Source organism: Botrytis byssoidea, assembly GCF_014898295.1.
Source record: "Botrytis byssoidea strain MUCL 94 chromosome Unknown BBYS_006, whole genome shotgun sequence".
NCBI lineage: Eukaryota > Fungi > Ascomycota > Leotiomycetes > Helotiales > Sclerotiniaceae > Botrytis > Botrytis byssoidea.
The window spans coordinates 1,369,033-1,395,431 of record NW_024065847.1 but is presented as its reverse complement, the minus strand read 5'-3'; the positions used below and the strand labels follow the sequence as shown (position 1 = coordinate 1,395,431).

The 26,399-nt window shown below is 42.3% G+C and overlaps 8 protein-coding genes across 8 annotated transcripts; 5 read left to right on the top strand and 3 right to left on the bottom strand.

Annotated features, from left to right (window-relative positions):
• Window positions 1-1,905: 1,905 nt before the first annotated feature.
• On the bottom strand, window positions 1,906-3,178 carry EAE97_003866 (uncharacterized protein). The gene is made up of 4 exons (XM_038874378.1): window positions 2,986-3,178; window positions 2,545-2,935; window positions 2,336-2,490; window positions 1,906-2,185 (listed from the first exon to the last, which is right to left on the bottom strand). Exons 1-4 carry the CDS (start codon window positions 3,043-3,045, stop codon window positions 2,045-2,047), a joined length of 747 nt encoding a protein of 248 aa, XP_038734987.1. The 5' UTR covers window positions 3,046-3,178; the 3' UTR covers window positions 1,906-2,044.
• Window positions 3,179-5,840: 2,662 nt separating this feature from the next.
• Window positions 5,841-7,055, top strand: EAE97_003865 (uncharacterized protein; the record flags this gene model as incomplete). Its single annotated transcript, XM_038874377.1, has 1 exon — window positions 5,841-7,055. One exon carries the CDS (start codon window positions 5,841-5,843, stop codon window positions 7,053-7,055), a length of 1,215 nt encoding a protein of 404 aa, XP_038734986.1.
• A 1,572-nt stretch (window positions 7,056-8,627) lies between these two features.
• Window positions 8,628-10,532, top strand: EAE97_003864 (uncharacterized protein; the record flags this gene model as incomplete). The annotated part of the gene is made up of 1 exon (XM_038874376.1): window positions 8,628-10,532. The coding sequence occupies one exon, from the start codon at window positions 8,628-8,630 to the stop codon at window positions 10,530-10,532; it is 1,905 nt and encodes a 634-aa protein (XP_038734985.1).
• Window positions 10,533-11,006: 474 nt separating this feature from the next.
• On the bottom strand, window positions 11,007-12,659 carry EAE97_003863 (uncharacterized protein; the record flags this gene model as incomplete). The annotated part of the gene is made up of 1 exon (XM_038874375.1): window positions 11,007-12,659. One exon carries the CDS (start codon window positions 12,657-12,659, stop codon window positions 11,007-11,009), a length of 1,653 nt encoding a protein of 550 aa, XP_038734984.1.
• Window positions 12,660-14,604: 1,945 nt separating this feature from the next.
• On the top strand, window positions 14,605-16,402 carry EAE97_003862 (uncharacterized protein; the record flags this gene model as incomplete). Its single annotated transcript, XM_038874374.1, has 4 exons — window positions 14,605-14,929; window positions 15,058-15,365; window positions 15,420-15,877; window positions 15,928-16,402. 4 exons carry the CDS (start codon window positions 14,605-14,607, stop codon window positions 16,400-16,402), a joined length of 1,566 nt encoding a protein of 521 aa, XP_038734983.1.
• A 1,318-nt stretch (window positions 16,403-17,720) lies between these two features.
• On the bottom strand, window positions 17,721-19,896 carry EAE97_003861 (uncharacterized protein; the record flags this gene model as incomplete). The annotated part of the gene is made up of 4 exons (XM_038874373.1): window positions 17,721-18,659; window positions 18,707-19,301; window positions 19,352-19,615; window positions 19,685-19,896. 4 exons carry the CDS (start codon window positions 19,894-19,896, stop codon window positions 17,721-17,723), a joined length of 2,010 nt encoding a protein of 669 aa, XP_038734982.1.
• Window positions 19,897-21,185: 1,289 nt separating this feature from the next.
• On the top strand, window positions 21,186-22,029 carry EAE97_003860 (uncharacterized protein; the record flags this gene model as incomplete). Its single annotated transcript, XM_038874372.1, has 2 exons — window positions 21,186-21,504; window positions 21,617-22,029. 2 exons carry the CDS (start codon window positions 21,186-21,188, stop codon window positions 21,976-21,978), a joined length of 681 nt encoding a protein of 226 aa, XP_038734981.1. The 3' UTR covers window positions 21,979-22,029.
• A 367-nt stretch (window positions 22,030-22,396) lies between these two features.
• Window positions 22,397-24,922, top strand: EAE97_003859 (uncharacterized protein; the record flags this gene model as incomplete). Its single annotated transcript, XM_038874371.1, has 4 exons — window positions 22,397-22,487; window positions 22,548-23,409; window positions 23,465-23,950; window positions 24,022-24,922. 4 exons carry the CDS (start codon window positions 22,397-22,399, stop codon window positions 24,920-24,922), a joined length of 2,340 nt encoding a protein of 779 aa, XP_038734980.1.
• Window positions 24,923-26,399: the final 1,477 nt, after the last annotated feature.

The following is a 26,399-nucleotide window of genomic DNA, read 5'->3' as shown; positions in this document are numbered from 1 at the left end:
ATAGGCGTTTGAGAACAACTTTCAACCTCTCAAAAAGTAAGGTCAAATCTAAAGTTGCCCCATGAGTGACTACTTACGGAGCTAATAATGGTTGAAATATAAGAGTGTATGCTCGAATTTGTGAGAGGGTTCAAACTTGAGAGTGGACTAACACGAAGTTGATGGAATATGTCTTGCAGTCCAAATCAAAGGTCGTACTAGTGAGTGTAATAACAAAAGTACTACCAGTTATGAAGATAGATAGTTGAAGAAATTAGTTGTCAAGTCGTAGGAGCCAGAGTGCTTATAAATACTAGAGGTGTCCATGGTGAAGCACTAGTGCTTCGCTTAAGCTACCTACCGCAAAACTAATACAGTAAGTCTTATTATTAGCTACCGTACTGTCTCCTTCATCTTGGTTCTTTGATGTGAAATATTGATCAGGCGGTTAGTGAATTGTAAAAGTTCCATTGAATGTTGATAATATATAGCAATTTCAGCCATCAATGATTCAAATGAAACTCTCCGAAGCTCCGCAGACACTATGAGTCATCCGTGTTCATACTTATATGACCATTGCTAGATCTATTACGACTGCAGGATTCACCATGATCTTTTCTGGGGTAGAATTTTTGCACGAAACGGTTGCAAAAGTTTGAACAGCAGAGAGTATTGAATTCGTATCTAGAACACCTTTTGTAGGTGAATGAATCAAGATTGATTCATATAGGCACACTATAGTAAAATCAGGGCTATTCATTCACCCACATATAATTTTGTATGGAGATGGGTAGCCACATCAGGATTGCTTGGTCAATATGAAAGTAGGTTAGTGAAATGTTGTGTATCGTAATATGTTTGAGTAAAGAATGTCATGTATCTTCGTTACTCTCAGAACCGAATAATCTTGAATAAGCTTTGTTTTGAATATACAAGATAGAGGTTTGCTAATTGTGCACTATATGAGAGTGAAAGATAGTTTCTTTCACAAGACTTCGGGACCTCGTTATTCTCTCATGGTCTTTGGATCTATCAATTGACTGCATGACAAGACCTGAATTCAGAACCATGGTCCCCAATCTTGTCGTCTGATTAGGACATCCATTGATATTCTCCTTAACATCATAAAGACCTATCTCTATCTTGGCCAACAGCATCTCAAATTACTATCAAATACTGGTCTCTGCTACCAGTAGGACTTTCTTAGAATTTTCACAGATAAGAAATGTCAGTATTCCTTCGCAAGGAAATAGGGTGATCAGTCCGCATATCATCGCAAGTTCCGATAAAAGAACGAATATGATGGGAAGTACTTCAGGCAAGTGCCACATCATCAACTCTCAGATGCAGGCCAGCCATGGTGTAATACGTCTTAATTCGAGAAATTCTGGCTGTTAAGAACTATGTCGAAATGCCCGCTGGCCGGTTGATTTTGTATCGAGAATTTGAGAGATCTGTAACAACTTCCCGTACTTGATATGCTCCAGTGAATCCCAGGGTGTTCATTAATTCGGACATCACGAATCTATCTTCCATTTCACAATAATTGAGACGGGAGGAGGGAGCGGCAAGCTATTGGCATCTTTCTCATCGATAAGTAAATGAATTGGTGTGAAATAATATGCGTCCATCCAGAAACTCTTAAGTACGACTGGTTGTCTCGGGAATCAGCTGCCATTCTTGAAATTATACACTTGTTTCCTTTTCACAGGCCCAGCGACCAGCATAATCAGCATGTTTATATTGTTTAGACAAACACACATGATACGATGGGTTTACCATTTCATCCTGACACAAACTGTTTGGGCTTAGCATCCAAACAAGGAGTCAAAATCGCGCTGTCCTCGAACGACGAGGCGGGGGTACATGGATGAAAACTCGTCGAGAATCAAACAGCAATGGATATCATCGAAAGCGGCAGCTGCGCAGGATCCACAATTATTTAATATGGAGAGATTAGCTTTCGTCATTAAAAGTATTATAATTAATCTAGTACTATAACGGATTGACAACGAAGAAGAATGGCTGAACTCGCCGAAACGAAATTCCCGGAAGTTAAGTACGTTTAGTAGCCACAGCCCTGTTGCTGCCTGTTGGAGATTAAAACAGAAGGATCAACCCTTTCTAAGGTCTTATTGCCTATCAAGTCCGCAATAGTCCGAGGACCTGAGTAGAATTGCGTTCCAAGTCCTGGCTGACCAAACCACTGTAACATTGAAGAGTTAGCATCTGTTTTGGTCACAAATTTTTGTAGTGAGACCTGGAGAAAACGTCGTGTTTTAAAACAGGGAGAAAAATATAGGTTACTGGAAGTGTACATAAGGAATGATGACATTCAAGGGCAAAAGACACTTACAGGAGCAATAGGCCCAGCATTTAGTATCAGCTTTTGGGTAGTTCGATAGACATGATAGTCATTAGGAAATCCTGGATCGTCAGCTCGATTGTTGAGATTCGAAGGCGGTAGAGATCGTTGGGAATACGGCGTATCGGCGGATGATAGAAACATTCCTAGGTGTGGTCAGTTGACAAAAATGTTACAAAAGTAGGCGGTACAGAACTAACCAGTCTCTTTTCCAAACCTGTCTAGGTAGGTGTCTGGCGGTAACTCTACAAACCCGCTGATGGGTTTCCCATTTATGTCGATTGAAAACCCTTGGTCCCCTGGTGTTACATCCCCTGGATATCTAAAACTCCCATATGGAGGATTGAGTTGAGGATCCCACCAGATTTTGAGAAATTCTCCGGGTGTTAGTCCACCAAATCTATCATAAGATGATAGCTCGCTGGAGAGAGGAAGATATTTTGGAAGGGTTTTTGGCCCAAGTCTCCAGTCGTAGCAGATGTATTGAGCAGAAGACGGCAGTGGACCTGGTGTTGTACCAGTGCAGTTACAGCCATATGATTGATCTGGTTTGTCAGGCTCATCAAAGTGACGAGCTTTCACTGATATGGGCTGAGTTGGATTAGTGCCAGTGGGCAATAGAGGAGGCGTGGTTGACTCACATAAGGAGAGGCATTGCTGAGAGCTATGACACCAGCAAGAAAAGCAAGTTGCAGCTTCATGATGTAGGACTGATAATGATGACTACCAACACTCCAACGCGGATATATGAATGCCAACGATTAAGGAGGATGTGCGATAGAGGAACTGGGCGAGGTGGGTGAGAGGCAGCCATTGCCATTATTTATACTCGAAGAAATATGCGCCCAGTTGTAAATTTGCTATGTAAACATTGAATATAAACAAAAATTCTGTTGATTAAATTAAACAATGATTCCTCCTGAACTATTGGACAAGGGAGGAATTTGCATGCATAGCATAAGACAACGACTTTCAGCCACGTCCCATTACATAAGATAAATTCTTGGCCCATACTTGGCTTGCAGATAAATACTCACCGATGAAGATTTTCTTGCCGATACACACTGAATTGGTATTTCGATGCATTTATTCAGCCCATTTGAGACCTTACAGGGCTCAAATGGCGGCAGCTGAAAGTCACACTACATGCTTTTTGAGTAAGACAAGAGGGGCTAATACTGCAATCTAGGCGTTTTTGAGAAAAAATATACAGGTACAGCCCCATGTACGAAAAAGTATCGTCGGGTGCTCATATTGGTAGTATTGCACTGTCGTGAGATTGTCGTCAGTATATTGTTCGTACAACATGGAGAGAGCATAAACAACTTATGACGGCTTTGAGGTCGGAATTTATGGCTGTACAATTCTGAACAGAGTCGGTTCAATATCGAATTGAGTCTTCGGTGCAATTTGGTGAGAGAGAGTCAGCTTTTTGAATCAAGAATTGTATTGCTTCTGTTTTGCCAGCTTTTGGAATGTTGTGGAGATTTCTCCACAAATCATGTGATTTTGGTTCTCGTGACTTGATTTTAAGCTTTGGGTGGGGCCACCAGTGGGCAAGCTAGTGGTATCATGAACGACCTCACGTCCTGTGCAAATAATCCGGACATATCATTACAGACATCAATTGATACTCTTCTGCTTCGATAATCTCGAAATATATCAAGCCCAATAACTACATGATTGGGAGCTTGGAAATTGTTAGCTAAATTCCTTTGAAAGTCTGACCAAAATAAGAATATCCGCCATTCTGTGATATGATCTCCGAGTGCTGTTTCCAGCGAGCGTATAACGACTCACTGCCTAGGTACCTAGGTAGCTATCAATGTGACCAGTCTTATAAATGTCTATATTATGGAGCCGGTTGGACACAGTCCGATAGTGCATGGACTGACAGGACATTTCCCAACTTTCGAAGTTTTTAGTAAAGATATTCTTCAGTTATTTGATATCAGACTTCACGTTCCGATTGTTATATCTCTAATGAATAACTACAACTGGTCCTTAGATATAGTTTGATACATCAGGAGATACTCAGAAGTCCAATTTTGCAGTGTCCCATCAGTCCGTACACCCACTGTTTGTTTTCTAAAGCTAACTATCTTCAAACAGAACTACACTTGTGCTCCACGGTCACTGCGAGTTTGAGTCAAGATTAGAAGACTGCAAATCCCTCTCTTGTTGTTTGCAATGCTAGGTTGTCAGAATGTTTCCAGGAATGTATTTTAGCACTCAGGGAAAAACACAGACCCAATGCAACCTGTCCGTTAGATATGGTATCACCTTTCATCTTTTGGCAACGGGGCAGAGCCGTGATCTCGTCCTGTTTGTTAACATCGTAGAATTTCAGCCAAACAGGCTCAAATAATGGGATTGCCAGGACATATAAACATGTTTTCCAATTTTGATAGCCATTCCAATTATTCACAGGCAAGCTAGCCTCGATTGTTGATACTACCTTTATTCATTATTCGAAACCGAAGCGCAGAACTAGCCAGGATGAGAAAGATGCCATTTCAAGAACGAATGCAAAACCGGTTCAACTATAGACACTCTGAATTTATATACACGAAGGGAAATTTATAATTATCTTAAACAACGTGGCATTTTGAGATATGAAGTACTACGGAACATGGTTTATCCATTTGGCGATGCTCATGAAATAGCATGGATTCAAAAATCAAATCTTTCTATTACATTGTGTCTTTTGTATCTATGTGGTTTTCAATTGAATAATCCACAGCTCATTCCAAAACATAAACAATTATTAGGGTAAACAAACCATCCAAAGTATGTAGTCGGCTTTGCTAGTATTTTCAACATAAATTAGAAGCTTTACTTCTGTTTTTTCCTTTGAATCACCATCAATGACCACTATTAGCAATAACATCCTTTTCTCAGTTTCCCATACTTCACTAAAAAGGTCTTAAAAGATATAACTATCACCAGTTGATATGCTCACTCAAATATTTTTCACAACGATATTCAAATCAGATAAGGTATAAACACAAGTTGGATCCAACTGATGTCATCGGTACTGGCTTGGAAGTAAACTTGTTCGCTGCTGAAGCCACTATGTTCAAGAAACAATCAGTGTAAGACTTTAACAATGATTTCGAATCCATTCTTCAGGACATTTTGTGGGCACATAAGGACCAGTTGGTAAGAAGAGACATGATTTTCAGATATCACACAAGAACGAAGAAAGAGACGCAGAGAAGACAAAACGTATTTAAAATGCGGAGATGACGGGCACTTGGCAATAGATTGCACAGATCAGGCCCTTGTGCTAGATTATACAGATGGTGACCATCCAAATTCCATATCCGTGTTCACGTAATGAAGAGAAGTGAGTGGAAAAACTCGACGGTGGCAACATGGACAACCGCAGGCTTTGTCCCAGAGTCATCAGCACCACGTAGCGCAGTCTTACGGACACGGTCAGCAGTTTATCGCTGGCAGACATAGGGGACCTGAGTATTACGGTTGCCCAGGTATGCACAGCTCTAGACCGGGGATAAGCATTCCATGGCACACGGGCAGAAGGGTATCGCCGTTACTAGAGGACAGTTACTTCACGCATGCCACAGGCATGGGAATAAGCTCCCGAGTGCTTGAGCTGACTTTTCCACAATCACGTTCTCAGCAAATCAACCGCATCAAGAAATGGAAAGTACTTGTCCGCACCTATAGCATGCGCGTGCTACTACAATTCTGTCGAGCGGTGTGCGAGATCATAGGACTTGAGATTACTTTTCTGCTCATTAGAAATGAAAACGAACGAATCGTGTTCAATAACGCGCTTGAAACATGGGACCCATTGAAATTACTTCGAAACGTCGCTAAAGTTGAATTTCGGGAGGCGACAAGGGACGAAATACCAGGGTACATATTTTATCATGGATCGTGGGACTATTACCACTGCAGAGGTTTTCTCTCAACGGTAAATTCTCTTGAAAGACATGTGGCTTTGTTGAAAGGATCTTTGCCATTGAATTTCACGGAGTCCATCCTTCTCCAGTATGAGAGATTATTGGCATATGCCCAGGCATTCAAATGTAATCCGGAGGTTAGAGCTGAGCTTGACTTGCCTACGGATATTAATGCAAAACTTCCACTTTGGGGGTGTCCAAATAACGTATTTCGTGCAAAGAATCTTCACCGGATAGAGGAAAACGTCAGTGCTGCCCACACCTGGATTCCATGCACCGACATACGTCATTTCAGGCGGTTTTGCAATCAAGCACTGCTCGAGCTAGAGAAGCAATATGAAGCTATCAACCGACATGCTTTAGAAGTCAACGAATTCATCAAACCAGAAGATAGATGTGAAGGCTTCTTTGGTCTAGCAGGATGGAAAGGCAAGATAAATCTAACTGGAGCTTACCATGGGAAAGGTAAAATTAGTGCAGATCCGAGATTGAGTACAAACGAGCAATACATCGAAGCCCACCGAGAATCTTTGAGAGAGGATTGGTGGGACCGAAGTACAGAGGCACTTTTACTTTTAGAAGAATATGCAGATTCTTTCGTTAAAGAACTTTCTTTTCAATTGCGTATTGGATGTCGCAAGTATGGTATCGCTTCATTGAACAATCATCTGCCGAGAGCAAGATTGCTTGAAAATCTCAAGGAGGCCTACAAATATCGGGCGTACAATAATTTTGTCAATGGTTCAAGGAAGCTGTGGATGATATGGATGGACAACTGATTGAGATTACGAAGGCGAGACAGACGATTTGAATACGAGAAAGATGAAGATACCAACAGGGTCATTCAAATTGACCATGGGGAGTTTGGATTCGTTAATTGGGTTGTAAATGAGCCAGACACGAGAGTGAGACTTACCATTGACAAAGCCAGATCCATGAGAATATATGATGTGAAGGAAAAATACTACTCCTAAGATCTCTGAGTGATGGTATCACACATTAGCAAAAGTTTATAGCGGTAATGAAAAACGTAATCAAAAATAAATTTCAAGTGCTATCTTCCTTAAATGTGAACCATCTGCCACTTCCATTGAAGATCCAAGTGACTGCACACTCTGAGAATAGTCTAAAGTGTCAATTATAATAGGACTGGCAATTGGCCGTCAATTCGAGTTGTATTATAAATTTATGCTTATTACCACATAGCTCTACGCCAACTGGACAGATTAATGAGACTATGTTTGAAGTAACCTTCAAAATGTAGCTCCAAATCGTCCTTCCATTTCTTCTTTTTCCAGAAGATTTATCAAAAGCTAGCCCAAATTTTAAGATACCAAGTATATATCATCCCATGTTGCTCTCTAATTACCCTAATCCTCAAGAACCAATCAGCCAAATAGTATGCAAATCCAGAGCATGAGACGAGATCAAAAAGATAATTGCTATTCAATATTCCCATTCACTATACACTGCCCCACCAAACGTACACCTACGCACACAATTAGTTTATCCCAATTGACAAAATATCATTCAGACCAATACAGCCACAATCTAGGTATCCATATTCTTTGGGCAACAGATCAGGAAGACACTGTTCATTACCATTAATACGGCATCACACTCTCACAAACGCACACAACCAAATCAAAAGCCTGACAGTGCATATTACTAAGCACTCTACCTTTTACAAGTAGCTATATCTCGCAAAACGGTCACTGTGATACTACACATTGATAAACTTGGGAAGCCCCCTATATACGGTAGGATACAGTTCGCTACTCCTACACATTCCTGAATAGCTACATAGTAACGGTACAGCTCGCTAATCATGTTGACTCCTTAGTACGGTGCAATACGGGTTTATGGTAGTCTGAGCAAATACTCCTCTAATACTCAAACCTCTTTCTGCTCCTCTTTCACTCGACTTCTTGTTCTGATATTTATCATTCATTTTCTTGATAACTGCATCAAGAAACTGTATTCGAATCCAAGTCAAATCCAAGGAATACGAAAGATTAACGGTCATCTATTACGGTGCAATACTGTACGATAGTCTAATTAGTGTCTCCTGTGGTTTCTCACAGTAATACTTAAGACTCCTTCCTCACGAGTCGAAAACACATCTTCTTCCGACATTGACTTCTTCTCAAAATCATCAAACATCAGGACTAATCAGAAAGAAACCCAAAATCAACCTCCAAATTCTACCAAGACGCATCTCAACTCCACATACATTGTTAGTTTCTACATCTGATAGAATCTAGTCATACGTCTTCCGGCTCATAAGAAGCCAATCTGACAGCAAGAGTGAAAGAATATCCAACATGCAGAGCCCCCGAAAGATTGCAAAGATGAAATCTCCAACCTCCAAACAACTCACCGGCAGCAACCAGTCAGCAAGACCACATCTCAATGAGCCCTCCTCATATAAAGATACCCCGCCACAGAGTCCCATCATATCAGGCATTCCATCTCGCGACTCCGACGCCCACATTCTGAACATGCCACGAGAAATCACTCACAAGATCTTTTCATACCTGCTCACCAACCCCATTCTCGGAACCGGTACCGCCATCACCACGATCGCAGATCCTGTCAAGAATGGGAAACGAGTGGTCAACGTACCCAAATACGAATTGCATCCCGCGATTCTCCGTGTTTGCAAGCAGATGTATCACGATGGCGTCTACATATTGTACCAGCACAATGAATTTATCATGGATTGCACTAATTGGATGTATCGGGATGATTCCAATGAGGAGCTGAGTGGAATCTATGAGTATGCGAGTAGTTATGACCACGATTACTTTCCCATCACGTCTGCTCTGAATGTATCACCATTGACTCGATATGCTGAGCATTCTAATGTGGCTCCCACTGAGCAGGATTGGGAATACCAGGGAAATGAGTTCTTTTACCAACAGCCAGCTTTTAATCGTCTCGTAGGTCCTCAAGCTCGGTATGTTCGGAAGTGGAAAGTGATCGTACGTGGAGATGAGGGGCATTATACACACAGATTCGATGAAGCTGCGTTGACACAGTTCTGTCATGCCATTTGTCAATGCCCAGACCTTTCGTTGTCTTTCATTGTTTGCATAGATAAGACATCGGAACAGACCCAAAAGGCAACTCGTGCGGATTTTGCTAGACATTTGAGTTTTGAAGAAGTATTCGCTCCTCTCAAGCTACTGAGAAACGTGCAAAGCGTGAAATTCAAGGAAGCACATTCCAATATTGATGAGGAAAAAGATGGAGAGGAGTATCCCGAGTCGCTCCCTGTCTACCTTGACGAGATTCATCAAATGGTTGACGAATCTGCAGCGACTCTTATATCGGGAGAAGAGAAGGACAAGTACCTTGATTTAATGAAGGGGTCTTCGCCATTAGCCGATCCCATCAACTTAATGTGCGACGAGCTTGTGGCATATACTCAAACCTTTGAGAGTGTGCCCGAGCTCAGACAGGACACTGATGTAGGCAGTCTAGATACTGCCAATCAACACAAAAAGTCATACAATACGCTTGAGGGTACTCTCCGGCAAGCACGAGTAGCAGTCTTGGTTGGAAACCATAAAGCTTTCAGAGCCTTACGCATGGAACTGCTGTTAGATATTGAAAACGATCAGTTTCAGAGAATCAAGCATTGTTTCTCCAAATTGAACCAATTCACTTTGCAGGATAGGGTCTTTCGTGGAATGCTATGCCAAGGAGAGTTCCATGACCGCATATATGAGGATCAGGGGTTTATGTTGGATCTCAACAAGAACTCGGCCGAGACACGTAACTGGAGAGAGAAGATCACCAAAGCTCTCTCTTTGCTGGAAGAGTATGCTGAATCTTTCGATATAGATTTGAACAAGAATTCTATATACCGCCTGGGATATCGTCTTCGAAACCCTGGAGCCTATGAAAAGGATCCTGCAAGAGAGAAGTTGTTGCGAAGAATCAGAAAAGCACACAAGTTTCGAGATTACGGCTTTTTTATGCACTGCTTCCAGAAGGCTGTCAACCAGTTGAATGATCAATACATCGAAATCCTCAAGGCTAAACAAAATCTCTTCCGATGGGACACAAGACCTGCTCCAAGAGGAATTGACATCCCTGCTGGGGATCTGAAGTATATTGTTGATCCTGACGTCGAGCCGGTGGCATGGACTATTCGCGATTTCGACTATAGTTACAAGCCAGGGAAACGAGCACGAGAGACTACGAAGCAAACGCCGTCACCTGCAAAGAAACAGCGTCGTTCAAGATAGAGCATAGTGGTGGAGCATTCCCATGTGGATCGAAATAGGATCGTGGATTTCTGTGTCTTGAGGCTGGAATTCGAGCGATTTCTTGCGACGAATGTGTGATCTCGGAGTAAGGGGTTATAAACTTTTAGTGCAGACTAGAAATTGCAATTGCCTCCAGCTGATCATGATACTTTCAGATTCAATTCAATCAAATATAAATAGATGAAGTAGCAATTGTGAATTGAATAAAGCGTAAAGCGAAGTAAATTGAATCAAATTGAAGTGAAACGATAATATGTAATTTGAAAACTCTAGGTTTTCGTAAATAGAAAATGTGATTGCTAGAATACGCACGCTATGATTACTAAGCTCCCTCGACCTTCGAATCAAATCCTTTAACAATGAAAGGAAAATCCCACACTCATTAATAAAAACATCAGAATACCTCCCCCACACCATATCCCTTACAACCTTCCTCGTATCCAAATTATCGTGTCATAAGGAATCTCTAATCCTGACAAACTCCAAATATCTAGTTTTAGTCCATCGTCTACAGCTCTTTCCAAATACCATCATTGGCCATGTACACATAACGAATACGAAATCCAAGACACCAATCGCGATGAATGTCTGTTTAACTCCAGTATCCAACCAATAACTCGCTGCAAATGTAAAGATACATCCAATGGTGTTGTTTATGACACTAACTCCCACCATACCCTCGAGTACCATTTCAGGATATGCATCCATGAGGTAAGACATAGATAAATCTCCCGCACAACCCCATCCAAAACCAATGAATCCAAGCCCGACGTATGGAGCTGGCCAAGACCATTCGAATGCTGTACCGAGACCGAAGATAAACATTCCCAATGGTGAGAATATAGCACATGGATACATCATCCACAGACGATCTTCCGCTTCCAGAATACCATGACGATATTTCTTAGAGTACCAAAGTACGAAAACATCCGAAAGATAACCACCCCAGAAGCAACCAATGATGGCACCGATCAAACAAGGAACATTCATAAGACCAGAGCTAACAGTGTTGTAGTTCCAAGGAGCCTCTGTCCAGTTGTCTTCTTCAAGAGTAAGATAGAAAGTAAGCCAGGCGTCTTGAGCTCCCCATTGCAGACCACTATACCAGACAGCTGGGAAAGTGAAGATACGGAGAGTGTGGAAGAGACGAGAAAAGTATTGTTTGAATCCAGTTCCCCTGAGGTTAGACGCGGGTGTAATTAGTTGAATGCGTTCGCGGAAGGACTTCTTGACGGGACCGGTCGAAGGTGGGATAGGAGGTGTGTCGGAGGGAGTTGTGGCTAAAACTGTATCTTTCTCGTTGCTGTTACGAACTAGAGATCCCTCGACCTTGGTTTGGGACCCAACACCATCGATTGGAACTTCGTATGCAGATTCGGGGCGGTCAAACATTGTCTCTTCGAGGGTGAAGTAACACACGAGTATGGTGCATGAGGAGATAATGACGGACCACCAACCAATCCATCGCCAGCCTAGAGGTCCCCCAGCAATATATCCAGCAATAATAGGACCCAGATAGGTTCCAATACTAGTCGACAAAACGTATATACCGAGAACCGTTCCTCTTTGATGTTGGAAGAACAAATCCGAGAGGGAAAGCTGCACATTGGCCTCGGCACAAGCTTCAGATGCTCCCACAAAAAGTTGATTCCAGATCGAGTCGCTCGTGGATTGCACGCGAGCCATCCATATAGCGCCAACAACTCCCAATGTCAAACAAATGATATAAGTAACCCTTCTTCCGTATAACCACGCAGCAGGCGAGATCAACAAAGTCCAATAACCAATTCCCACAAACAAAACTCCAGCCCCAGTATTCATTGCGTCGTAAGTGATTCCATATTCCTCATTCATACCATCTTGCGCCGAGCCCGCATCGTTCGCAGTAGCAGCCGTTAGACCTGTAATGAAACAAACCAGAAAAACATGCCAATATTTTCTTGTGCGAGACCAATTGAGTGGATCGAGCGGCGAGGAGGTAGGCTGTGGTTCCAAAACAATATTCCCATGTTTGAGAAGGTTGGAATTGTTGGATTGCTCGATATCTTCTACCAGTCGTGTGGTACCTGGGAGGAAATCTTCACCGTGCATGTGAGTTGGGTCCATCGCCGATAGCGATTTCTATATCGTGGCTAAACCACGACAATAGAGCGACCTGATCTTTGCGGATAGTCAATGATTGACTTGTGAACAATCGCAACACCAAACAGGAGAATAGAGAGTAAGGAAGGAAATGGAATTGAAGGGAGAAGACTTTAGGTAAGATGACGAAAGTAGGTACAATTGACAAACCTTAGGAAAATTGTATAAAGTTATAAGAATTTCCACTTGGATGTCTTATCTGTGCGAATTCCCACATTATCATTATGAGATGAAAACTCTAGGGTTAAGGTTGGGAATTAAACAATTTTTTTTTTTCGTGCCCGATAAGAGGATCGATGATCGAATTTCTCTCCACGCACGACTTACCGAAGTGTGTACGACACATGCCATGATGGTGTATTGTCTTTCCATAATTCTGGGGTAAAATGAATGAGAGGGAGACCTAGAAGATCTGTCGCCGGTGAATATGTTTATTCGTATTCTCCGACTTATCAGGATTGACATTGGGTTGGAAACAAAGCATGGGATGTTATCTGAAATCAGTTTGAATGTCGGAGGTGCAATCAGAGTTGGGATGAATAAGTCAGGTCTCAATGGATTGACTGAATTGTGCTCCGTATTTGGTGGAGCCTTATCAAAAGCTTGTATTGGAGGGAATTGCCATATATCATATACCGATTGCTTGATTGTATTCTATCCATATTTAACTTTTGACTAAGCTACACTTACTGTCTACTAACGATCGACTAACGTGATTTGCCGTTCAACATTGAACTCTGTTGTCATGGTAGTATTTACTGGGCATCCATCATTGTGCTTCTTCACCCCGTCGATCAAGATAAAAATAACCCTATGGTCAATACCATCATCGAAATGTAGAGATACTTACTATACATACATACCTACCTACTTGCCACTTGTTGGGTGAGTTGATGGGCTCGAGATGGGTAACATACAGCGTATATTTCATCTCTCGGCCATCTCCCCTTCATTTATCTCCTTGTCTTTGTGATCCTGTCGAGCCTGCTTAACTATCCTGACTCTACGAACTCGATCTATCAGTTCGGACAGCTTGCTTGTACTTTCTCTCTTCAGCTTAGTAACGATATGACGGGAAGACCAACAGGACCCTGAACTTCCATCTCCCACTGTACCGCCTAGACTTACCAAGACAGGATCTGATGTACCGATACGATAAGAAGGATACTCGGTTTGCAGGAACGATAAGACATTCTTTGACCACCAACTCGCAATCGATCCAATCTCGTCGGTCCTGCAATCTCTCGTCCAATGTAAAAGCAATCATCCAATCCAAAAAGCAATCAAATCCATCCTGCTCAAGACCTGGACCTCGGGAGAACCGCATGAACCGCACGTAATCTCGCCCTACGTCCACTGAGCTATCATCATTGATGTCAGGTGGTCGAACACTGCATTTGATAGTTACACTCCGCCGCTGCAAAGGAATGAAGTTGTCTTGATTTATCTTTGAATACAGTCATGGAATGATATCATCCTCATCCCTTTACTTTTCGAGTTCGTAATACGTGAATGCATGCCAGATAGGTTTCGTTGTTGAGAACATTAGCTTAATAAGGTGGATCAATCATATGATCATACACTAAGTATATTTTACATTGCTCATCGCTCCCGTTCTCTTCATCTTTTCCTCTCATCCAAGTAACCACCACAAATCACTACTCTGCAGAGTTTCTCATTCCAGAATCTTTGATTGCTAAAATCATACGGCATACATCTGCAATTGACCTGACTTAACAGCTTCGGAGAACCCTGCAACAACTACAACAAACTTTCGCAGATTCTCATCGACCAGCATTTTTGCTATTTTGTACCGTCCACTCGTCGACGTCGATTTACAATACGCAGCTCGTCGAGCATAGCCAAACACACCCACCAGTCCCCAAACATACGCAGATGTTGAATCAATATGTCAACCTTATCCATATCTCATCCTGGCGCTCTAAATCCAAACGAAATAAACCGGTCATATCAAGTAATTACCGCGCCATTGCCAATCCAGAACTCGAAACCTTTGATCTGGTCCACAGGACTTGAAAGTCCCGACAATTATGGCAATGGCGTAAAGAAGGCCCACGTAATTATCGTGGGTGCCGGTATTTCCGGTTTACGTGCAGCATCGGTCCTACAACGTCATGGAGTTGGTGTAACAATCTTGGAAGGACGACCAGATCGCATCGGTGGTCGAATCCACACCAGTCGCAAATCTCCAAACGGGAAAGCTCGAGACATTGGTAAATACACCTGACCTAATAGGCAGAACAATATCTTCCGTTGTGGGTGGTTGGGACTACGGTCTTGACCACACAATGTGGGTTGTTTATCCTTTCCCCTGGCAAAAGTGTGCTTACTATATATACAGGTGCTGCATGGATGCACGAAACTTCGCAGAATAAATTAGTTCAGTTGATCAAGAAGCTCGATATCGAGTACTATTATGACGATGGTACACCTCTGTACTTTACCAAGGAGGGAAGAGCAGGATCTCAATTCAAGGCGAAGAAAGTCGCTGATGAATTTGCTGACTACTGTGAGCACTACTTTGAAACTCATCCTCATGCTCCTGATCGCTCTGTGAAAGAGTTCATTCATGAATTCGTAGAGAATCATCCTTTGATCACTAACAGTGAACGCAAATGGGCTCCCCAAGCCATTCGTGAGGTAGAACTTGTGAGAAATCCCAACGCTCCAAATTACAATGCAAAACTAACATCATAATTGTAGTGGATCGGTACATCCATCGAAGAAGCCTCTTCTAAATACTTGAGTTACTTTGTAACAGAGAGAAATCTATACATGAAAGGTGGATATGATAAAATTGTCAATTGGGCTGCCAGACCCCTTCAGAAGGACCCCGAGACGATCAAACTTGGAGAAATCGTCAAGAGCGTCCAATGGGGTGAGAGCGACAACTCGATAGTGGTTGAAACTTTGAAAGGGGACAAGAAGTCTACTTTCAAAGCTGATGCTATTGTTGTCACCGCACCTCTTGGTTGTTTGAGAAAGAAGATGATAAACTTCGAGCCAGCGCTCCCTGAAGATATTCAAGAGGGTATTGACAACTTTTCCTATGGAGCCCTTGGAAAAGTTTTTGTCGAATTTGAAGAGGTGTTCTGGCCAAAGGACAATGATCAATTCATCTATTACCCGTCCCCTCTCCCAGAGGGTACTCCAATTGATGAGTAAGCAAATCATTCCCAAGCTATCGATTTCTAAGACTAATTCCAAATAGGTCTTCAATCTTGTCCTATGCCACTGTGACTTCCAATTGTTGGATCATGTCTGGTACCAAGGAGCTCTGCATCCAAATCGCCGAACCTCTTACCCAACGAGTTGAAGCCATGACCTCAACCAAGGACATCTATGCCTTTTTTGAGCCGCTGTTCAAACTCATGCGTACAGAACCCTACAAAGACCTTCCTGATCTCGTCAACCTTGAGACAACCCACTGGACCCAAGACCCACTCGCAGGATTTGGATCCTATTCTGTCGAGAAAACCGGCGACGAATCCGAACTCTTGATCGAAGCCCTCGAACATCACAATCGCAGTCGTCTTCAATTCGCCGGTGAACATTGCACCATCGTCGGAAATGGTTGTGTCCACGGAGCATTCGAGACGGGAGAGGTTGCGGCTAGGAACCTCTTGGAAACACTCGGAGTTGCATATGATGGGAATGATACTACGGCTCGAAGTGTCTCCCCTTGAGCGTAAGCCTTTCTCGTGTCTAAGAGGTGAGATGAGATGAGAGTGATGACTTGAACTTGCTACGTATTCCTTAAATGGCTTTCGTGAGACTTGTTGGTTTTTTTGACTTTGTGCGTCTTGATTTATTTGATTTTTAGTTTTTGCTCTTTTTAGTAGTTATATCATTGTTGCTACAGTCATTACCGTTATCATAGCTATGGCTATTATATTTGCTATTACTTATACAAATTAACATACACATCGCGATACTACTCGTTCCGCTTTACTCCAAGAGATCGAACGTGAGTTGGCGCGTCTACTTTGATTTTGTATCTTGAGACAAGATAATTTGGGGAGTTGGTATCTGCCTCTTTCCATTTTCACACCATCATTGCTCGCTTGGTGTCTTGTTTTCGTCTCTTTACATAACACTGTTATCGTATGAATACTCGACTCTCTGTAATTGAGAAGCTTGTTGTGCTATCTTGGTATGAGGTAATAGTAGTGTTTTTCACTGCGCGAGACCTCATCTCAGGGTCATGTATAGTATGCTCACCTCTTCCGCCCTAGATATAGTTAGACATCAAACAAAAGTCTCTGGTGTACAAAATCCGAATCATTGCTATAAAAAAAAAGCTATGTAAAACACGAGCTTCGCACTGATGCCATCAGTTCGTTTTGTAAGATCTCACATTTTTAATAATACACCCCTCACTGGTATAAAATTTCATTTGCTGCATTGGATGGAACGTATTCGACGTAGTTGATAATCATAATCCTACCGAGGGGGTTTATGTCGTACCCCCTCCGAGTCTGAGGCTCCGTGGGAGAAATCTTGGGAATGCTTGCTGTGATTGAAGTTATAAAGTGATGAATAGAAGGACTTGTGTGGTAGGGGTGGGAGTGAGAGTGAGTGTGAGAGTCGAATGTGGAAGTGAGGAATTCGGTTTATGTGTTATTATATCGGAGAGATGAGGTTTGGATTTGGAGAATCGGAAGGTGGTAGATAGATGCATAAAGAGAGAAATGGTGATCATCGACGCGGTTTCTGCTTGGGAGATAGATGGATGGCTATGTAGTTGTAGTTGTAGATGGGAATGTTAGTTGCTGGGCTAGGGAGGTAAACTGGGTAGGTCTCGAGGTGGGGTATTGTGTATTTATATCAGATGATATTGATATTTCTACATTGTCTCTTTTCTTAATTCATTTCTTCATCTTATATACATGTACACATAGATCGTATCATCTAAATAATAAAACAAGTACAAACGCTCCACTTCTCTTCATTACTTATCTACTTCCTTCCCCGGGATCTCTTCATGAACAGGCCTCTTCACATCTAAGGTAACTCCATAAACAACTTCAACAACTTGGGATAATTTGGAGTTCCCAATCCAGTTGCTGGATCCCATCCCTCTACCGCTGCGAAACCCTCAGTTCCACATCCGACATTCGTTCCATTAACAATATCATGCAACGCTCCTGGATTTTTGTAAAGGGTTGGATTTACAAATCCAATTGGTCCCTTGCCCTTTGCGGATCTCTCTTCGTTGATCAAGTTAAAGACTGATGCGAAGAGTGGAGATGCAAGACTGGAGCCGTACCAATGCTCATTGATCCCAGCAGTATAGGCTCTGAATTCTGCACCGTTGGCGGCAATATCTGGGTAACCACGTCCGATACGGTTGTAGATACCCTTTGTTGTGTTGACATTGACTTCAAATTCCGAGTAGTATGGGTATGTGAGGTTAGCCCTTTTGAAGTATTTCTCTACTGCAGATTTCTGGTAGGATGGGATGGGGAAATAGTTGGAGAAACCACCTGCACTGGTGAAGTTTGATGCGGTACCGCTGAGGTTCACGTGCATGACGGATTCGGCATCATTGACTGTTTGATCGGCGTAGAGCATGGTTCCGCCAACGGAAGTGATGTATGGACAGTTGCCTGGGTATTGGGGGTTGAAGATTTTGCCCTCGGGACCGAGACATCCATTTGCGTTGCCATCACCAGGGAAGGAAGCAACTCCATAATCACCGGATGCGGTCAGGATTGAGTGACCTTGAAGACCGAGTTTCATGAATTCGTTGCATTGACGTTTTGTATAGGCAATCGGTAGATCGGCTTCGGCTTGACCATATGATGCAGAAATGACCTTGGTAGGTTTGAAGATTCCACATTGGCGTGTTCCGTTGTACCCACCAGGTTGGGGATCAGGGTAAACGGGATCGATTGATGGGTCATCTCCGGTCTCGCCGTATGCGCTGTAGCTGCAGTAGGACTAAGGGAAGGTTAGCGATGATTTCGTTGTAAAATTCAATGACTTACTCCGTCAAGTGCATCGAGGAAAGTATTGAACAAATTGGTTGTAGCAACTTCTTGTGGCTCGTAGATTTGATCATCCACTTGGTAGAGGGTGACAGTCTGAGGATAGATAAGAGCAAATGCCATATCAATATCGATGTCAGATTCGCCTCCATTCAGTGCACTGGAGGCAGGTGCGGAGAAATTTGCACCATCAATGAGTGCCGGGACGGGGTAAGTTCCTTGAGGAACCCAAGGAGCGTACTCGGCATAGAAGAGATCAAGATCTGACTTGGCAAAGTAATCTCCTTGCTCGTATAATCCGAGAGAGTTACCTGAAGCATTCAAGGTGGCAGTGGGGATCTTGTACATGGCCTTGATACAAGTGGGTGTCATGTTCGAACCACAATCTTGAAGGTCGCTTGGAAGATTGGCAGCTGAAGGTGGTGTCGACTTATTAATTTCTGCAGACGGATTGCCCTTTGCAAGACGATTCTTTCTCTTGGAAAGGTGAGGTGTGGATCTCTTAGTTTTCACGCTTCGCTTCTTGACTGGTGCAAGCTTGATACCAGGTGTGATGTAATCAATATGTGGTACGATATGCTCTGGAAGATGGTACCTGGACTCAGGTTAGTAAAGAGTCTTTCAAATTATTGTAAACAATCGTACTCATCGCATCCGACTCGAACACTTGAACTAAATTTGTGTTCGTGTTCGTGAAACTCGGCATTGAGTAAACGTTCAGCTTCTTCAACTGAAGCATCAAATGCTAACCACCCTTTATTTTCATAATGAGAGATTCGAGAATGATGAATTCCGGACGACGCAAGCCAGGCTTTGACCGACTTGAGAGTTTCCTCTGGAGGAGCGAACTTGTCGTGGACTTCTTTTGGGGACCAATATTTGCCATAATTAGCAGAGTCTGGATCAGAACTAAAAGTTATTGGTATCAATTGATGCAATCGAGCTCCTCCCTCTGGGGCAATTCAACAAGAGACTTACAGCTCCATAAGGTATTCATAGCCATTGTCAAGATTGGTTTGTGTCAAACCAATTCTCATTGGCACAATTGCACTTCCTTCCAATCGGGAGCCCTTCACCCAGTCCGATGGTGGTGCATTTCGCTTTTCATGCACTACATGCTTGACTGAGGAGGGAGCAGCATTCACAACTGCTGCAATAGCAAGAGAGACAACAGATACTGGCACCAACATGTTGAAGCTTTGAAAGAAAAGACAGAAGCGTGAAGAGGATCATGTTGAAAGGAGCGGAAAATGGCTCTTTTAACTTGTCTGGTGATCGACCATTTGGTCGTATAATTTTGAGATTAAATCTAATTGTACATGATAACATGCAGTACCTCCTGCAGCTTTCCATGCTTGAAATCGGATAAGAATGATAGTTATGGATCTCGTATATTGTGCCGATATCTAATCAGGAAGGTCGTGGAGCGGGGAAAGCATGGAACCCCATCTTTGCTACCACCTCACCAATAATGATTGGCGGGATTGATCTTATTGTACCTGAATGAGAAAGCTTATCATATTGATGAGGACGGGATGTGTTCCTGTACTGAAGCTTTCCTGCAGTACCTGGGCCAAGATGCTGGACAAGCTTTCATTCTCCGAAGCTTGTTCTTTGCCGTTTACCGATGTCAATTACCTGATTCTTGGCTGTAAGCAGAGGTGCAACGGTAATGGTACGATTCGGATATTCGTGATATGGCCGCGCGTCAAAGTCATTATGGTTGAGATAATAGATAATCGAGCGTTGCGTGAAGCACACCAATTTTGGACAAGATGCTAAAAGGAGTACTGGGAGAGTCATTTCGAACCAAGTGAAAGGGCAGTTTTCCTCACCGGACGTTGGTAGCTAGCTTAATCTGAAAGCTGCAATTCATTTGAGATAAGACCAGGGATCGAATTAACGTTTTGAAAATTGTCTTCATAAATCTTGATGACAAATTTGATCGATTCTTGTCCATAATACAATCCAGGCTGTTCACATCGGATCAAATTTGTGATTGTCCCACGGGCCCAAAACATCGACACTGTACGAGTATCATCTGAAGAATAACAATACCAGGACGACAATGTTTCACCGAACATTCTTGAGCCACAACCACAGCCACGCCACACGCGAACAAGCGGCGCTACCTAGCACTTTATCCGCAAATCGTGTAGCGACTTGCGCGTACTGGAAAGAAACAATCTCAAGTATTATTTTCATCCTTCTTAGCAGTGAAAGGTCTAGAGAGAGGAGGATGTTTCTGCATATATTAATATCTTGAAGCATCTGGATTAGCTCGATCATTTCTAAGAGATCCTCGAAAAGAAATCGCGAAAGTTGCGAAATTCCACCTCCCAAACACGGGTCAGAACGGAACAACAAAGATATCGTGAGTCAGTATTCTTCGTGTCATATGTCAGAAGTCCGTATAAAATAGATCTTCGACCTCTATCACTATAGAAGTTCAACTCCTTCCCCCCTTAAGAAAATCGAAATGTCTCTTTCCATGTTCACCGTTTCGAAATTGCTTGTGCCCACCGCTGTTGTGGGGTTGGGTATCACTATATATCTTCAAGATCGCCCACTGTCAGCCGCAAGGACGGCCACAATAACATCATATCAACAATTATTGCCCTCCTTTAACAGCAGCTCACAATTATTTTTCTCGATAATCAATCCAAGAAACCATATCCGTATTACAGATTCTTACAAAGTTCCATTATCTAAAGCCGACATTCGAGATAGGACTGATGAAGAAATTTGGCAACATTTAGCCGCGGATTCTTCTCAGGTTGGATCTTTACCCCTGAACGGTATCTCATAGCTTCATTGCGATTCTTTGGCATCAAGTTTATACCTTGTGGGTATTCAAGTCAGTATTGTGTGTAGTTTTATATCAAGAATAATGCTCAAATAAAGATACAGAAATCTCTCCAGGACCAATATTGGAATTAGAATCACTATCTGACAAAACACTACCCCCGAAAAATTCTCTTCTGCTTGGCGGTAATTTTATGGTTCTATACACTAAACCCGAGGATGATAAACCTCGAGACTGTCCCAGTTGCGTTAAGATTGGATATGGAGATGACCGGAAACAATTTTCGGGAATGCATAGTTTTGAACTCATTCATGGAAGGGACGGAGCTACAATTTGGTATTCTAGTGTATCATGCAATCCCACCATTAACAAAAGACTATTTCCAAATTGGGTATTTGCATTTCATAGATGGTATGCAAGAACCTTGTTTAGGGACGGAATTGCAGCAGTATTGGCGACAGAATGAATGAAAGAGCATTGGTTGCAAGTAGTACCCAGCTTACAGGAGAGAGAAGGGGCAACCCACCATCACATATCAATTTTATAAGCCTTCTCAAATTTACGATATATACACCGTTTAGGCAGTCACTCTTCAACCTATGCTGAATTTCTCTTGTCTTCTCTCATCAAGCATGGAATCATACTTTATTGTAAGATTACAACAGAAGAAATTTGCAAGAGCGATCACATCCACAACGATCGAGTTCTTATTTAAACAAAAACTTCATATTCTCATCATCTCATTTACAAGTCCTGTATACCATTCTTATGACACCCTATATATACTGGATAGTGAAATCATTGTTACACATCTTTTACAAAATCACTCAAACCCAACCTAATCATACATCATCATCCTCCCACAGAAAAAAATCAGAAAAATCATGACAGTTGCAACTTCAACCTCATCCACTCAGAAGGCTCTCGATATCTTTTGGGATACTAAACTCTCATCTGAAGAAGCAATCCCCCGACGTGAGCTTACCATTGTCCAATTTAGAAATCATTAAAATCTTACTAATTGGCCACTTTCAGCACCCAATGTTCTTCCTAAACATGTATACGAACGTCTGCTCGGTGAAAATAAACCAAGCAGTATAGTCTCTGGATGTAGTGTCAATGTCTCATACGATTTAGCTGTCAAACAATGCGAAGCCAAGGTTGCTGCCATCGTAGCAGAATGCCAACGGAATAACACCAAATACAGTGACAACGAATTCAACCTCGATGATATGGAGTATTGCCTCAGATCTCTCACACTTACAGAACAAGACACAATGAGTGAAGGAGAACATACAAGATTAAGATCTTCGAAGAAACCCATGGCTGCGAGGACAGTCATTACACGAGCAGAAACCTTCAATCTTACCGCGCCTCAAGTGCGAGAGCCAGCTTGTGCAAAGAGAATAAGTGCGATCTTCGATGCCCCAAAATTCTTCACTGGTCATGAAGCCCATGTACAAGATATACGACAAGGATCAGAAGGAGATTGTTGGTTCATATCGTCTCTTGCATGTCTAACTGTAGACGAAGCATTTCCGCGACTCATCAACAAACTTTGCCCGGAAAAAGCACGAAACGAAGAAATTGGAGTGTATGGATTTGTGTTCTATCGTGATGGAGAATGGGTGTCAGAAATCGTCGATGATAAGCTTTACCTTACAAATCCCGATTACGATGATTGCAATGATGATAGAAGATTGGTGTGGGATCGTTCTCATGGAAGAATTGACCCGGAAGCTTCTCGTGAGGACTATAAGAAGACTTTCCAAACCGGCTCGGATGCATTATTTTTTGGTTCTTGTGCTGATCCAAACGAAACCTGGGTGCCACTTATTGAGAAGGCATTTGCCAAAATTCATGGCGATTATGAATCAATCAGTGGGGGCTGGCCTGGGTGAGCACTACTTTACTGCACTCATTCTGTAAACATGACACTGATCAATTAATAGTGAGGGTGTCGAGGATCTTACCGGTGGTATTGCTGCCCAGTTTCTTACCGCTAACATACTTAATAAAGATTCATTCTGGACTGAAGGTCTTTTGAAAGTCGGCAAAGATTTTATATTCAATACTGGTACAAGGGATTACGACCACCCTGATCCATATCAACTAGGAAGGCAAGGTATCGAAGATGATCATGCTTACTCTGTTCTTAGAGCAGTTGAGTACCAAGGAAATCGTCTTTGCCTCGTGAAGAATCCCTGGGGTGAGACTGAATGGAATGGCCCGTGGTCGGATGGGTCTAAAGAATGGACCCCAGAAGCACTTCATGCTCTTAATCATAAGTTTGGCAATGAAGGTATCTTCTGGATGCCTTATGAAGATTTTCTCGATCGATATGATGAGATCTGGAGGACGAGAATATTCCATTGTGATTGGTTCAATTGGCATGTTGCCCAACATTGGACTACTGTTAACGTATCTTGGTCGGATGAGTGAGTGATCCAATTGTTGTACCCTATATTTTCTTGGAGCTTATATACGTGTTATCGTGCTGACTCTGCAGTTACAATGAAATTTCATTTCACTTTACAATTCCAGTCCCAACCACAACAGTGATAGTTCTCTCACAACTTGACACTCGTTACTTCGGTGGTCTTACGGGTCAATATACTTACTACCTCTCTTTTCAGCTCCATAAACCAGGCCAGAAATGTCAGATTGCTCGCGGCTACTCTAGTGGTGATCGTTCCGCTGCCACTGAAGTGTTCCTCGAAGCGGGTACTTACGAAGTTTATCTTAAAATAACCGGGTATCGTGATGATACACTTCCGCGGGTTGAAGATATTGTCAAAGATAATTGGCTTGCTAGAAGGGATAAACTAATCCAAATTGGTTTAAAGCATGATATGGCCTATGCTAAAGGTGTGATTATGAATGACTTTCCGAAGAAGAATAAGAGAATATCTCTCGCTACGCCAATTACTCTTACCACGCCTTCAGTACTTACACCACCTCCAACTTCGCTCCCAGCGCCCGCTCTTCCCTCTCTCAATGACGAAGCAGATATGGCCAAAGATGCTTGGAATGCATCATGCGTTGTAGGCCTCAAGATCTACACACATGAGACGATAGCATCGATTGGCATAGGAAAAGCAGCGGATGCAGTCAAGGTTGGTATTAGTCCAGATTTGACAGAGACGGAACAGGGTATTCGTAAGCTTTTCTCTACACTTGACATTAAATTTTCAAGTAACTTACGAAAGGTCAAGATCAAGACGAAAAAGAAAACTTTTCGGATTAAGTGGAACTTCAAGAACAAGAGGTGGAAGGAGGAGATACCGTTGAGTAATGGAAGAAAAGAATTGTGGAATGGAAAGGTAGACGCAAAAAGGCAGACGAAGAAAGAAAAAAGAAGGGAGAAAAAGGGGAGAGTCAAAAGAGAGTCGAGGAGGCAAATTGATTGAGAGGGTCATGCCTCTCTCATTGAGTTGGTGGGAAAATTGATTTGCCTGTAGCAGAACTTTGTAAGTTTCATCAAAACATTAATAAAACAGAACCTTTATGATGACCTAGTAAATACGCTTTCACGAAATCGATCTGTGGTCGATGGTAGAATGTATAACCATGATCCCATCAACACTAACGAATTCATGTACTGTCCATGTGAATCAGCACTGGTTCACGTAGAGTTCTTGAATTTTGATGTCAAGAGAGTAATTTCCAGACCGATTCCATAGTATGTGCAGACTTTTCACTATTTATGCCCACTGTTACCGAAAATTTGGTAGACCAGCCCGTCCCGACGTGACCAGGTCTTCCAAAAAAAAGGTCTCCAGAATTACTAGGTACCGACATAAATGTCTTCAAACGACGGAAACTTGATGTTAGAAACTAATTTTGTGGATGATTTACAAAATATATAAAAGAAAGGGAATTATCGATCATTGGTATCTCATCCTACATCCATCACATCACACATCACAAATCACATTCAACGATTAATATCTCATTTGCATTTACGTAAAAAGTTGGAGTTGGTTAAATAAAGAGTAGAGTATTCAAAGGTATCATATCAATCGCACCGATTTACATTCAAAATGGCACCGCAACCAAAGTCCTCATCTAATAAATCTGGAGCTCCTGCTCCGAAGGTGCACCAGGTGTTGCCTATAAGAGAATCCCCGAAAACAGAAAACGAGCCAACATCAACATTAGCACCATCCGGTTCAACAAAATCAAAAAAATCAAAAGCTGAGACACCCAAACCAAAGCTTGTCAAGAGAAAGACGGGTGTTAAGCCACCGGAGGGGAAAGAAAATGGCTATGAAGCTGATGCGGAACGGGGGTACTAGTAACCTTGAAAAGGCTTCTTATTGGAAAGAGGATTAGTGAGAAGAATAAGGTGGCGCTGGCTTATGGGATAACGGATGGGTTTTGGGTGATGGAGACGAAGATGGGGAATATGAGGGATAGGAGGGGCGAGAGGGGAGTTTGGTAGATGAAACTATGGGTGTAAATTTAGCTATACACTGATGTTAAGTGGCTCGTAATATTACTCAGAGGTTATGCCTCCATCTTGTGCACATCTTTTAGGGGATGTCTGTCTGGAATCTATGTGTATCGTGGTATTGGTTATTAGAGGGGGTGAAGTGAGACTGAAAGTATACTTGGATATCCTGAATTTTCTTTTTGAGATACCTTGGATATATTTTCAAAGTTTGTGCCAAACTTTTGGTGTTCTCTTACTTGGTGAAATGGTCAAAAATTGCGTTTGTGAGATGATAGAAGCTCATGTCTCTTCGCTCATAGTTGTTAGTTTAAATTTCGATGTTGAGTCTCTGGTAAAAGTGTGGGTAGAAGATTCCAGAGATAGTGGTCATGATCACAAAACTTGACATCTCATATATAGAATCAATCATAGATATATAGTTCAAATTCATC

Bases quoted from the DNA above. Each gene is read 5' to 3' on its own strand.
- EAE97_003866 (XM_038874378.1), bottom strand. From the start codon at position 3,045: ATGAAGCTGCAACTTGCTTTTCTTGCTGGTGTCATAGCTCTCAGCAAT. The intron at 2,491-2,544 runs GTTAGTTCTGTA...GACCACACCTAG, and splicing joins CAGGTTTGGAAAAGAGACTG to GAATGTTTCTATCATCCGCC. The intron at 2,186-2,335 runs GTAAGTGTCTTT...TCAATGTTACAG, and splicing joins ATGCTGGGCCTATTGCTCCT to TGGTTTGGTCAGCCAGGACT.